This window comes from Gavialis gangeticus, unplaced genomic scaffold (genome assembly GCF_001723915.1).
Source record: "Gavialis gangeticus isolate Ggan-Ray unplaced genomic scaffold, GavGan_comp1, whole genome shotgun sequence".
Classification (NCBI taxonomy): domain Eukaryota; kingdom Metazoa; phylum Chordata; order Crocodylia; family Gavialidae; genus Gavialis; species Gavialis gangeticus.
This window is the reverse complement of record NW_017729016.1, coordinates 9,710,519-9,725,766: the sequence shown is the minus strand read 5'-3', so window position 1 is coordinate 9,725,766 and position 15,248 is coordinate 9,710,519. Positions and strand designations below refer to the sequence as shown.

General features: G+C 44.6%; 1 protein-coding gene across 1 annotated transcript in view; it reads right to left on the bottom strand.

The window, feature by feature from the left end:
- XYLT1 (xylosyltransferase 1) overlaps positions 1-15,248 on the bottom strand; it is a 320,769-nt gene that overhangs the window by 88,331 nt on the left and 217,190 nt on the right. Inside the window, exon 6 of the mRNA XM_019512599.1 lies at positions 4,566-4,646. Within this exon, the coding sequence (XP_019368144.1) occupies positions 4,566-4,646 (81 nt within the window). The remainder of the gene's footprint in view (positions 1-4,565; positions 4,647-15,248) is intronic.

Sequence of the window (15,248 nt, the reverse complement as noted above, 5' to 3'; positions counted from 1 at the left end):
GCACTTCCCTGGACCCGGCAGAGCCCGCACCAGGCCGCCACCCCAGCCTCCATCCCTGCCTCGCCTCACCAAGTAGTTGCTGCCTGCCTCGAGTGAGGCTCTGCTGGCTCCGGGACACTGCTCTGCTCCCCTACATTGCCTCGGGGAGCAAGGAGGCACGTGGCATCAGAGCCGGGGAGTGGAGCAGTGTCCTGGAGCCGGCCGAGCCTCACTTGGGGCAGGCAGCAGCTCCTCCCCAAGTTGAGGCAAGGAATGGATGGAGGCTGGTACGGGCAGCTGGTGTGGGCTCTGCCAGCTCCAGGGAAGTGCTCTACTCCCCAGCCCTGATGCAGGGGAGTGGAGCACTTCCCCGGAGCTGGGGAGCCTGTGCCAGGCTCCAGCTCCAGCCCCTGGTTCCAGGTTTTAGCCCCTGACCCCTGGCCCCAAGCTCCAGCCCCTGGCCCCCAGCCTCCAGCCCCCAGCCCCTGGTCCCAGCTTCCAGGTCCAGCCTCTGGCTCCCGGTCCCCTTCGGTAAGTGTCCCACACCAGATCAAGGTGGCGCGCTTGTGGACCAAGGTAGTGCACTCATGGACTGCTGCTCCTTAGAGGGAACATTGCTGGAGAGGGAAGGAGGGGGAGTGGGTCTGATCTGGGCCAGCAGGGCACAGGTGGTGGGTGGGGTGTTTACATTAAGGTGTAGCCTAGAATGGCTGCATCTTAGGGCGATGGTTCCCAAACTGTGGGTTGCAATCTCAAATGGGGTTGCAACATCAGTGGATGGGGTCAGGACCCAAGGACACTGACTTTCGTAATTTAAATAGGATTCTGGGAGTAGAATCTGGATTGTGTAGATAGGATTCCCAACTCAGCCCTTGGCCTTTCTCAAGATGGGAAGGGCCAAGGAAGGACCAGTACTTTATTGATGCCAACATCTTTTATTCTGTATACTCTGATGCCTGTGAAGGACAGATTCCTTTGAGTAGGCATCTGCCCAGTGCCCAGCCAACTCCTTTGATGCAAACATTTTGTTCAGAGGAAGTGGAGATGCACTCTATATCATATTTTCTTTTGACAAGCCATCTGAGCCTGGCTACAGCCCCTGAGACAAAGCCTAAATGCAAAACCAACATCTGCTCTGTAATACACAGTTTTCTGCTGTTCTATCAGAAGGTAGAAAATTAGGGTTGGACAGGACCTCAGGGGGTCACCTAGTCCAACCCCCCGCTCAAAGCAGGACCATCCCCAACTAGATCATCCAGTAAAGGCTGTATCTAGTCGGGTCTTAAAAACCTCCAAGGATAGAGATTCTACAACCTCTCTGGGTAGGCTGTCCTAGTGCTTCACTACCCTCCTAATGAGAGAGTTTTTTCTAATATCTAACCTAAACTTCCCTCGCTGCAACTTGAATCCATTGCTCCTTGTTCAGATATCTGTCACCACTGAGAACAGTCTAGTTTCATTCTCTTTGTAACCACTGTTCAGGTAGCATGCAGGATGTGCCCTTCCTTATTTTCTTTACCAAGGTGAGATCACTAAGTCAAAGACATTACATGTCTAATAATTAAATCGGAAGGTTAATACTACTAGGCCAGTTGGTCAATTTATACACCTTGGCAAATCAAAGAGGTTGCCCAGAAGGAACCAGTGTGTCAAACTGCAAGATGTCAGCTGAGTTTATTAGCTTAAGCAAGAAGAGGCCATTGCGAACTAGAAGTCCAAGCTGAAAATCTTGACATTAAATATTATTTCCATATGAGTATAACAATGCTAAATCAGCCTGGTGTAAGAGAAGATGGCCAAATGCTTTTGAAAAACGCTGGGCAGTGAATAGAATGATGCATAAAAATACCAAGATTCATCAGAGTTCAATAACCTTGTTGTCCAGTAAAAAAGATGGAAATATTTGGGGATGTGGTTAGAGTGAAGTTAGAGGATCAGGCAACTGTAGGAACTTGTGGAATAAGCTGAGTCAGCACTCCTTGAGGAAGTTCCAAAAGGAAAACTTTTGGGACCTAACAACACAGAAGAGATGCATAGAATGGACAGACAAGGATGATGGAGCCTTGTTTTTGCCCTAAATGACATCTCATGGTGCAGGGCAGGATTCAGATTTATATGTCAGGAGTAAAAATAAAATGCGTGCATGTCACATTAGGCTAAACAGCATTTAATTGTTTATACATTCAAAAGAAGCAGCCAAAATAATAAAATGGGATATTCTTTCTCCAAGGAGAGGATGAGTGGCACATTAGCACATTTTATTATTAAATTAATACCAAATTAGTGTATTTAATTGATCTAAATTGTTCTAGCCTCAGCTGAGGCTGGCACCTTAGAACAAGTTTTATGCATGAATGTCATAATTCATTAGTTATTTTAGGTAGCCAGCTGCAGTGTTTGAGGATAGTCAGGTGCATCGGAATAGCAGAAAGGCTGAAGAGACTGAATGCATTTCCCCGACCTTTTTCTGTTCCTGTTCCAATTTAACTCTGCTGTCTGTCAGGCCTGCCAGCCGGAGCTCTGCCTGTCAATCATAGTGAAGTTTTGCTTTTCCAAACCTGGGGATCCGCTGTGAAAACTGTTTATGTTTTTGGCTCTTGTTTTTATGTAATTTACTCACAACAATATTCTGGCACGACAGGCAGCAAAACTGCTGCATGAGCAAGACCCAGAATGATCAGGATGATACACAATTCATCTAAACAAGGACAAAATGGAGGCAACGAGGCTCCTGGCTAGAGCAGGAGCAGACCGAAACTCAAGAGACCGAGGCTCTCTGTTCTTGGCACATCCACTGCCTGGATGCGACTGGATGTGCCATTTTCTGTCTTGTTATGATTTCCATCTGAACTGTGTCCAGTTTGCCAGACACCTTGCAGAACTCAGCGCAGGCCATGAAATAGTTAGCTTAAGAACCAGCTTGCTAAGCCCGCAATCAAAGTGGCAGGTGTGAAGTCAGTGGGATTTCAATGGTTTCTGGAGCCCATGGCAGTGGAACTGGTTGCAAGATTGGGGCACATAAGAGGGGCAATTACAAACATAAAGGAGGAGATTTCCTTATACCACTTCAAAAACTTTTCATAGCATCACAGAAATTAGGGCTGGAAGGGACCTAACTGTCAGACCTCCTGTATATTACAGGCCACTGAGTTTTGCTTTCATAGCCTAAATGTTAATTAGATTAAATACTTCCTCAAGAAAACCTAACATGAACCGTAGGCAGAGAAAGAGAGAGACCAAAGTGCTCCTAATGCTTATGCCCCTGCAACTGTAGGAAAGTGATTAGGCAAGTTGCGTCCAGGTGATCCCATCAGACACACCAGGCCCCAAGTTGTGATGGAAGGCAAGCCCCATCACCCAAGGTCCTGCTATCCTGATGAGGGAGATAACCAGCCACACATGATCCAAACACTCAAAAGGACTGTCTGGAGCACTTCGGAGCACTGTTCCACACTATTCACAATCCCACTTTGAGCTGTGGAAATCTTTGATGCTCTGAAGGAATGTGGGAAAAAACATCCAACCAGCCAAACGAATACATTATCAAAATAAGAATCCTGCCACTTTGAATCATAGGAAAAACATTGTTCCTGCCCACTAGAGACAACTGGCTACAGCACTGAAGCATAGCATTTAATGATCATTTCTGGCCTAATGCAGAGCTGCCTGTATTATAGGTATGATCCCCCAGGAACCTACAAGGAAGGGGATAAATGAGCAATTCAGATGTGTGGATTCCAAAGTCAAAACAGACCACCAAAACCACCCAGGGTCCCTCCACCACCTGCACACTAGGCCACAGACTTTCTCCTCCAAATGGAGTGAAAGTTATCTTTACACGGCTGTGCAGCAGAACCCTGGCTGGCTTCGGTGTTGGGATTGTCTCCAATATGGCCTTACTACTCCACAGCAGTAAACTTCTCCTGTGCCAAACAGCACCTTAATAGTGTATGACGGTGGGGACCTCTAAACTAGGACATTAGAGATTACTGTTTTAAAAAAGATTTTACAGACAGTGCTGGACCATCTCAGAAACACATGTCAGTCCGATGCTGTGCTAACCCCAAGCTGATATTTAGGACTAATTCTTTCTTTGCTGTTTTTCCCAGTCCTGGAAAAATGATAGGGTTTCTGGCACTTAAGAATGATTCAACATGCCTGTTTGGGCAACGTTTGTGAAACTACCAATTTTTGAGAAATGAGTTAGAAAATGATCATTTTCACATGTAAAACTGCTTAGGGTGTTTGAGAAACAAATGAGTTGAGAACAAAAGAAAACCTCTTGTGTTCACCTCCCTCTTAAGTACATCTTCATGTTGCAGCAAGCTACTACGAGCTGGGAGTACAGAACAAGTGGCAGTCTGCTCTAAACCTCCCTCCTGGCTAACTCTCCTCTTTGGATTGAGGTGAAGAAGGAGGCATTCATGAGCGGTAACAGTTGTTTAACACTGGGAGTTTCATTTTCACACACCCACCAGCCACTGGTCTCCTGAACGTGGGACTCCCTCACCCAGACAAAACTGAGAGGCTGCCATAATATAACTTCACTGTCACATTTCAAACAAGCTTATGAGAAATCGCGTTACCTTGCATTATCCCTCCCATGTGACTTCAAGAAGTTCATATCTCGATATCTGGATAGGAATGCTACCAGCTGGTCATTTGTCCTGTGGAAAAAAATAACAAAAAGTATTGAAATCAGAGAGTGAAAACACTTACATTTATTGTCCCTTACTTTGAAACCATTTGGTCTCTACAGTGCAATAAGAGACTACTATTGTAACATTAAATGCAAATTTTTCCACTACAAGGAAAGCTGTTGCTACAAATATTTTGTTCATTGCAGTAGCTTCGTTTCAGAAAAGTATATTGTGAGAAAGGCAAGTTTAGCATCTCAATGATTTCCAGATGAAATGGGTTTATGCATGGGCCTTATTACACGCTGCACTTTGAGCAGCTCAACTGTTGATTGGTGCTAGTGCTAGCTTGAGTTTGGAGCAGTTACACCTTAAAGCTAGAAACCTTCTCTGATTGTCCCCACCTGCACAGCCATGATGCAGCACTAGAGGGCTGATGAGCAGGGGTTTGACACAGCTGTAGTTTGCCCCTACAGGGCTGGTGAGCTCAGACAGGCTTCTAGCACTGCTCTAGGCTGGGGTGTGGCGGGGCGGGGGCGGGGCGAGAGAGGGCTTGGGGAAAGATGGGAACCTGAAGTTGGGAAGCCGAGAGTTAATGGGATGGGGTTGAGTAATGCAATGGGAGGTAGAAAGAAAGTGGGGGTGGGGGAAGGGTGAAATGAAGGATAAAATAAAAAGTAGTAAAAAGAAAAAAAATAAAAGAATTGAAGAGGAAGCAAATTAAAGAAGACCTCATATTTCACTGAATTGGAATTTGGGACTGGGATATTGGTGGTGCTTACTGTGCTTCCTGGATTGGTGAGGAGGTGGGAGAGGTGAGGGAAGGTGCTTTTGGGGGAGCTACTGTCCCTGTCCTGGGAAGGAAGCCCCGGGATCTGATCTGGCCCCCTACCTTGTTCCCCTTCACACCCTCTAGACTCCACTCCTGAAACTTTCCATGCACTGCAACCTGGCTAGCTGGCATGTGCTCTGCAGGCTGTTTGCACAGGGATGCATCCCTTGGGGTGGGGAGGTCATGCTCCTAGGGGCAGGAGCGGGAGTTGGCTTTGTGTTAGAAGTATAGTTCAGGGGGTGGACAGTTTGCCCATACAGAATATGAGGGTGGGGAAGGAGACATTGCATCCTGGGATGCTGGAGGACTGCAACTTGGGTGGCTCATCTGTGGGGAGTGGCCACATATTAATAGAACATGAGTTGAGCGACACAGATCAGAGACAAACCTACCCTGTAACTTCAAGCTGCCTAAAGTGTACTTAAACCTAGCTTCACATGTTAATTGTGCACAATCCAGGGGTTAAGTCCTCCAGGAGCTGCCTAAAATTAACGTGAACAAGGCCTATGAGTTGCAGATGCTTAAACCCCCACCAAATAAAAACAAAAAACAAGGAAACACCCCACAAATGCATATACCCTCTACAACTTGCCCAGAAAAGTTAATCTGGGATTTGAGAGTCAAACTGGGGTTTCATTGACATTTGGGCTGGAAGGGACCCCAGAGGATCATCGAGTCTTTACTTCTTCTGTATGACCAATTGTTAACAAGGGTCAAATTACATCTTCAGATACCTCTCGGCAACTCTATTTTATTCAGATTATGCCCTCAGTAACACTTAACACCAATACTGTGTTCAGCTGTTTCCATAGGTGTAACCAGCAGGAACTCAGCAAAACACTGAGTTCACAATGCACCGAGGAATGGAGTTTAGCTCACACTCGCAGCTGCCTTTGCCTCATTGGTGCTTATGGGAGTCAAAATATTAAAAAGATACTTTTGTCAGTAGATCTGACCAAAAATGCACACGACTGGATGCAGATCAGATGTGTATTCAAAATGCACTGCTTTTATATAATCATTTTTACAGAGGAATTGCACTGTAAGGCACAGTAGGTAATTTGGAGATGGACCGGTATCAAAACTGGCACTTAGGCTTGAGATAGCTTAAATACAGTTTATGTCATGCTGTTGTTCATATTTCTCATGTGCTAGATTATGGATTGACAAATTAGGTCCATATTACATGATTCGTTTAGGTACTACTTGGGCAATTCAGGAAGTTCTTACTGCAGTATTCTTTCCTTATCTGAGTTAGAGGCAAAAGGGTGAAATGATAAGGTTAACATTTTCAAAACCACATGAGGAATTTAAATACCAAATTCCCACTAAAATTCATGAGAATCATACAATGTTATGGCTAATTCCATACAACAGAACTGGGAATTCCTTCAATAGTTTTCAGAATTTCAGCTAACATTTCCAAGAAAATTCATGGTGGTTTCACATTAACACTGATACAAAAATCATTTTCTTCTTCATTTATGCAGGTCAACATATTTAGGAAAACTGAGAAAATCATAATGAACAAATCTTCATGTACTGACTTGCATTCCATGAAGACCACTTTTAAGGAAAAGACACAAGGATCTTTTCTCCTCTGATGCAACTGAAAATACAAAAAGTCAACTCTAGACAGTACTGCAGCTTAGAAACATTCCCATCAAGCCAGGTTAAATAAGATCCTGGTAGAAAATGCTTTAAAGTTAAGGGGTCAGTCAGAATAACTGAGGACTTCATCAAACTAGCACACCATCAGAGTATCTCATATTTACAAACTTTTCTGTCATCACAGGTAACCTTTCTTTATTGAACTGATGAATAAAGAACAAGTTAACCATTGATCCAATCGAGACCAATTGGAATACATGTCTATCAATCAATCTCCATGACTAGACTGAAGAAGCCTGAGACCCTCCTTCTATGTTCATTCATGTGAGCTTTAATGCCTCCCAGGGTCAGACTCTGCTTCTCAATTTGGCATCCTCAGAAAACTGCTTTCTATATAGTAAGCTGTGCAGATTTTCACATTTGCTGCTTCAGTGATTCTCCATCTTACTGGGATGAATAGGCATTTAGTGAATTTACTTAGCAATGTTTCCACATGAAATCATTTCAATGGCTGACATCTTCGGGTGAGTTTCTAAGCAAAAGCTGGCATGCAAAGATGATCTTTAAAAGTATTAGAAAAAAAGTTCAGGGATGCTGGGCTTTCGTTTGCTTGAAGGATAAAATCAAATCAACAAGTTAACAACCCACACCAGCCAGTATCACACCAAAGTTGAAAAACTGCCCAGCAATCTATGCTTTAATTTGCAAGAACACTTTACCAAACATATATGAAGCTGGGACTCTCACAAAAATTCCTATCTGTAATTGCCTGCATAATTTTTAGCTCTCAAGATAATTAACAGCCTGAGTTCTGTTGACATTTTCTCCATCTCTTGAACAAGTTAGTGGCATCTCGGTTCTCTTTCTCATCAAATATTTTTAAAAATTAACCTACAAAGAGCTTTTTGTTTGCCTTCAGTTAATGAAGTACACCTCTTTTCAGGTTTTGACATCAGGGGAATAAAACCTCACATTTTCATTTGGAAAACACTCTGGATATTTGACATTTAAATTTATGTGCTCAACCAAGTGAAGCTGAAGCTTGCCCTAGCAGCATAGCATTACAGAGCTGTTATTATCCTTTCCCTGATCCTAACCTATCCTTTGCTCTGGGCCTGATGTTGCAAAGGTTCTCATTATTGTATTCTGTAATATTTTTGAGTGAGCACAGGGTGCTCAGCATGGCAGAGTTTCTAGTACTTTCAAAGTTCCTTGGCTAAAATCCTGAACAACATTAAGAAAACCTTGCCTTTAGGGGTGTATTTTAAATCACTACAGTATTTCCTAGTGTGCTCTAGCAGTAGTGCCTCTACTACTATTGCAAAGCCTCTAGCAGTAGTCTTCTCTGCACTTCTGGCAATTGTTGCTAAATATTGAGTCCTAGCATAACCTGTTTCACCAGTGATAAATCTGGTACAATATTTCTTAATAGCCATCATGCTGTAACAGAGAGCAATGCACTAGTACTAGTGTGAACTATAAGGGGGAAATCAGAAACCTGTGATGACAAGTTCTGAGAACTATTCAGTCAAATAATACACATCTGTGAGGGGTTTTTGGCTTGCAACAGTGCATGAAGACAGAGATATGGAAAGGCCCTTCCATGTCTGACTGGTGAGGTGGGGAGACGATAAATACATTAACATAGCTGATACTTCACTTTAACCCATTGTTTAACCCATTCGTAATTTAATCAACTGGCTACTTGTGCAGTGGTTATTGGGGGTATAAAATACTTCCCTTTAACTTATTGTTTAACCCATTCATAATTTAATCAACTGGCTACTTGTGCAGTGGTCATTGGGATACAAAAAGCTAAGAAAAATGGGCTGATTTGCTGGTGCCACAGTATCTCTCAATCAGGCCCTGTCACTCAGCACAGAGAAGGCCATGTTCCAGTGACTACAGGACATGGTCTAAGACAGGCTGAAGGGAAGGACAACACATGAAGACGTCTGCGGATGAATTACTGTGTTTCTGACCTCACTGATACCAAGACCCAGTAATAAAAGAGCCAGCTCCAACTGCTCACGCTATGAATGCTTTATCTCTGGCATCTGATCTTCCTGATTAATAAAAGTTCTACCATCCTGCAGATAAGGAACGCTAGGCAATCTGTGTAAAGTACATTTTGAGATCACCTTGTTTAAATTCACCTTCATCCCAGTGCTCTGCAATGCTTCAGTGATATGAGTTTCAATCTTGGCCATTAAAACAGAGAGGTTTCATCCAGGTGCACAAAATGTATTCATTTAGATTTGGTGAAGCCACTGTTACCTCCCAGCCAGGTATATTATTTAAACTGGTGGGAGGAGAACATTTCTAAAGGCTTAAGCGGTGCATTAGTCAGGCAGGAGCACCACAGACAACCACAGTTTTAAGGTTATTGGCATCAACCTGATAATAAGTTGTGTTCTCCTGCCAGCAAGCATGAGGGACAAGGTGCAGGTGTGTAGTAATTTCTGCATTCTGCATGTAACTTGATTCCTGAGATAGTTACTATAGGGCTACCTTGAGTTACTAGAAAGTTTACATCCACTGCGTTAATGCACTGGCAGCTTTTGAATGGAGGTGTGCCTAGGAAGAAGGGATTAGGTTCTGATATGCACATCTGGTTATCGCTTCAAGGAGTCAGAGACAGAGCAGTGTTTTCCACTTTTAAATGAATCTCCCACTCCCTGGGAGATGGCTAGCCTGAGAGACAAGATGGGTCAAAGGTGCTGTTAGGCTGTAACAGTAAAAAGCACATAATAGAAGCAAGCTCCCTGTGAAGAGCATTCGATTGAAGGAATGAAAGGAAATATTATTTCACAAGAGGCAGGGGGTTGTGGTATGTGAAGGCCCTTATCTGGCAGGGTGCTTGAGTGCCAGTGTAACTTTAAGGATAGAAATAGGCCCACTGACTTCATCAGCGTTACAGTCATATACTTGCTTCTCATAGGGACTGCTAGACTGAGATATCATTACAGCAAACACGGATCGGAAAACCCAAGCTTGGAATTCATGTGAAGAAGGATTTAACATTTGATTCATTGGCATGTCAGAGACATTTTGCACTACTCAGAGAGCACAAAGCCTCTAAGCCTACCTTTACCTGGCTACTAGGGTCTTTTCCCTGAGTTGAGTGGCTCAGAGCTGTCACCCTCTAGACACCCCCCTCCTCCAGCCAGTGCTGCAGGCAAAGTGACTAGAAAATAAGACATGACCAGGGTCCTCTTATGCTTGGCTGATCCTCGGCTGCTCTAATAACCCCTCAGGGCTGTGAACAGCTGATGCATAGTAAATGCTGCCCTAATTTCTACAGGTGACTGCCTTGATAGCTGGACAGCCTCAGGCTGAAAGCTTAAAACTTCTCTCTAGATTTGTAGCAGATCCTCCTGGGCTGAACAGGAGAACTGCAACTTAATCTCTTTATGAATAAGGCCCATGGTCTGCAGATGTACCTTTTTTACCACAGCTGAGAAGCAGGCACACAAAGCCAGGGCCAAGTGGCAGTCTGCAGCTAACAAGACTCTCATGCATACTAACTCAGTGAAGCTAATGGAGGGGAGTAGGCAGTCAGGAAGTGAATATTACTTGTGATCCAGGGTCTTAAGACAATTCTGTCCAGATTGCATCCATCTGCCATAGGACCTAGCATTTTCAGCTTGGGCTGGCAGAGTACATAGACATTTTGCATTAAGAGGAGGGAGATGAAGCAGGAGACATGATTGTGCCAGGGTACTGATCATGCCAAGGCCTCTTCAGAAGTATAGAAGAGCTACTTTAAGGATTATTACTGCACCGTATCACAACTTATAGTGCTCCATAGTTTGCTGTATATGCAGTGGTGTGACTAGGACAGGGTGCCTAGGGTAGCTGCCTTGGGTACTGACTTGAGGAGGGGTCCAGAAAAATCAGGTTGTTGTCGCCAGTGTACATTACAGCCACGGCACATAGTTAGTCAGGGAGGAGCACCACAGACAACCACAGTTTTAAGGTCATTGGCATCAACCTGATAATCAATTAGTTGTGTTCTCCTGCCAGCAAGCATGAAGGACAAGGTGCAGATCTGTAGTAATTTCTGCACATAACTTGATTCCTGAGATAATTACTACAGCGCTACCTTGAGTCACAGAACATACCAGTGACTTAACCCCTGCCCCAAGGAGCTTGCAATCCAGATAATGCTATGATGTAACAGACGGAAGGAAAAATGAAAGGGAGTGGAGGGGCTAAGGAGGAACGTGGGTTATATGCGCAACACCAGATGGCTTCTTAGGATACAAGTGTTCAGGGGTAGGGAGGGGCTATTTTAATTTAGAATGGTTACCCAACACTTGCTTTCAAATTAAAATGGTTCACCATCGTGTGTATTAAGCCCTGTGTGTTTTAAAATGGCCGCAGGAGCACTTTAACTAAAGCTCATTTGATGAGCTTAATACACATGGCGGTGAAGAAATGATGGAGTGTTCTAATTAGACTGGAGCAGACTCGGTAAATTAGAACATGAACCAGCACGTCTACAGGCAGCCTTAGAGACTTACAGGAAGGGGCACATATTCCTTAAGAGCTGTGACCTGGGAAGATCTGGAGCTGAACCCTTGACATTTCAGGGTGGAGTTTCATTATAGGAATATTTTGATCTACATGAAAGACAGGTGACACGACGACCAGCAGGTCTTTTGAAGACGATCTTTCTAAAATGGATATCCTGACTCCTGTTCACTACTAATCATCTGATTCACCATCCTGGAAAAATTATCTGCTAATGGGCACGTCTACACATGGCCATACAGAGCCTTTGTTGTACATGAAGCGCCATCATTTAGTACTGCCATTTGGAAGCACTAAAAGACGGCGCAGTAACAGCCTGAACTATGCTGTGCTGGCAGCACATGGTTGTTTTTGGCTGCTACCTTGCCACTGCAACACACTATAATGAGGGAGTGCGTTGCTATGGTGACATAGCAGCAGCATCATGGTTTTTGCCCATGGATGCTATGGCACTGTAGCATCTTTTGTAGACACACCCAATGAGGAGGAGGAGCAGCACACAGGCTCTTTCCTCTTGCTCATCTACATTGGCACATTTAGGAGGGAGTGCCTTATGGCCAAGGCGTATGACTGGTGCTAGGAATTCTGGGTTCTGTTGGCTTTGCCATACTGTGGTGAATTTAGGCATTGCAAAATTTCAAACTGTGATACTTGAAGTCAGCCTTGAAAAAAAAAGTTATCTGATTTTTAAGTGCTGAGCACCCCAGCTCCCCTTCAAACAACTGGGAGTTGCAGATACTCAGTGTGTGAAAAATCACACCACTTTTTTAGGTATCTAAATGCAGATTTAGGAACTGACATGCTAGCAACTAATTCCTCATGTCAAAAGGCCTGTTGTGACTCATTAATATATGCAAGGTGCACAGCTTCCATGGTGCTTAGCAGCACAGAAATGCCTTGAAATAAGTCATTAACCAGACCTACAAAAAGCAGCTGTTTTGTGAACATGAATACCACCTTCTTCCTACCAAGGTAGAGGGAGAAATAAGCACAGTTTTATTATCCATGACTGAAACCAAAATCTCCTGGGGAAAAGTGTTCTAGTTTGTTATTGTCCAATTTGTACATTTGCTTTGCATACAGCTTCTGTAGCAAAACTACTGAATATGTTTAAAAACCCCAGAGTCAAAGCACCTATTTTCTAGTTCATGTAAATCTGGGATGGGATTTGGGGGTTTATAACTGTGGGTATTGACTATTTTTTCAATTGAGTTATTCATTTTTCAGTTCATTTGTATAAGGTTTTGCCTTTTTTCCTCCTTTTGCTACTATAGCGTGGTCTTATTTAATTACTTTTGCCAGCTAAGGAAGATGTAAAAAAAGCCCAATACAGTTAAAACAAGTTAAACCTTTGATTTATATTGTGAAGTAGGGGTCAAGGAGAGGAAGAGAGGATATGCAAATATAAGCAAGGAGACCAACAACAGTTTTTATCCTAGTTTCTTTCTTCTCACACATACATACATGCTGATGATGTTGGAGGAAGTGTCTTACTTTGAGTGCTTGAAATTACTCTAACAACATCTTACCCAGGAAGATGAAGTTACTAGGAACATCACAATCATTAAGGAAGGGTTCGAAAGAGGATGGAACTAGACTGTTTTCAGAGGTAGCAAACGAAACAACAAGGAGCAATGGTCTCAAGTTGCAGCAAGGGAAGTTTAGGTTAGATATTAGGAGAAACTTTCTCACTGGGAGGGTAGTAAAGCATGGGAACAGGTTACCCAGAGAGGTGGTGCAATCTCTATCCTTGGAGGTTTTTAAGACCCAGCTAGACAAAGCCTTGGCTGGGATGATCTAGTTGGGGATGGTCCTGCTTTCAGCAGGGGGTTGGACTAGATGACCTCTTGAGGTCCCTTCCAACCCTCATTTTCTATGATTCTACAATTATAAAGCACCAACCAAAAGGGCCATCTTGTACATAACGAGATGTACGTTCAGCCATCTTGTATACAACAAACCTGCTTGAGAGTGCTCTGATTGTGCTTTTAGGGCGGGATTTTCAAAAGCACTAAGCACTGGCCTCACTGCTCCCATTTAAATCAGTGGGAGTTTTACCATTTGTTTCTGTGGGAGAAGAATTGGGTCAATGCTGAGCACTGTTCAAAATTCCTCTCCTGAAGTGCAATTCAGCGTAAGTACATTCACTCAAAATGAATGAATCAGGGCAAGACTCCACAGTGTGTTGTACTGAGAGAGCTTCCTCTTTTCTAGTTACATTGCCTATTTGGTTCAAAAATTTATTTAAGGGCTAGATACTGCCATGTGTGGTCACACCTTACTCTGTGAACACTGCCACTGATTTGTATTAAACTGCATGTGGAACAAGGATCTGCTCAGAGGGGTGCAGACATGAAAGTTTGGCCCTGTGCTCACAATCTTTCCACTGCAGATATACCAAAGAGTTTAAATAAATGTAGAAGAAAAAGTAGCTAATAGACTTCTAAAAATGGGATTTCCTATTTCAGCCCATCCCATGTATTTCTTAGGGAAACAAGAGGCTGAAGCACGATAAAGTCAATGGGAGTCCGTTTTTTGTCTTCAAGGATACAAAACAGATGTTATATTTGTCTTGGGATAAACCATTTTATCCTGGGACAAAGTGCAGTCATTCAGATCTCCATATCCATTGTACTGGGATATATCTTAAAAAGATTCACAGGATAAGACGTACTAATAGTTTATCCCCGGACATGTAAAGTGCCTCTGAACAGTTATCCCAGGACTGCGTCACTGAATCAATGGTAGAAAAGTGGCTATGCATTCAGCTGCTCACTAAACCCTGATCAGAAGGGCGATGTGCGTACTGGGGCTGTGCGAAGCTTCGGTAGCTGATTCGATTTGGAGGAGATTCGGCCCAATTCGGGGACTGAATCTCTGAATCCAAATCAAACCAGGAGACCAATTAAAAGCTCTGAATCGATTCAGATATTTCGAATTGATTTGGAAAAGATTCAGACAAGATTTGGCTATAGACTAAACAGGCAGCTGACACAGCTGCCTCCAGCTGGTAAATCTGCTGAGGTTGGGAGAGGGGGAGGGAAGGGGTATAGGGGATGGAGGGACTGGGGCTGGGACAAGCTGCCCAGCTGGGGCAGGGGGCATGGGATGCGGGCGTGGCAGCGCTGGGAGCTGGGGCTCTGGCCTGCTGCCTCTTGCCCAACCAGGGCACGGGGGGCGCAGGATGCGGCTGCGGCTCACTCCGGGTGGAAGGGGGCAAGCGGCAGCAGGGCATAGCCCTCACTCCCAGTGCTGCTGCGCTTGCGTCCCGTGGCCCCCCATGCTGGCTGGCAAGCAGCAGCAGGGCCTGCCCTTCCCCCCCCCACCCCCCAAGCTGGCTGGCAAGCGGCAGCAGGGCAGAGTCCCCGCTCCCAGTGCTGACGCGGGTGTGGTGGCGCTGGGAGTGGCAGCTCTGCCCTGCTGCTGCTTGCCCAGCCAGTGCAGGGGGGAAGGGCATGATGCAGGCGTGACTTGCTCTGAGCGGAAGGGGACAAGCAGCAGCAGGGCATAGTCCCCGCTCCCAGGGCTGCCTCTTGCCAGCCAGTGCAGAGAGGTGTGGGATGCAGGTGTGGCAGCGCTGAGAGCAGGGGCTTTGCCTTGCTGTTGCTTGCTCCTTTCCACCTGGAGTGAGCCATGCCCACATCCTGTCCCCA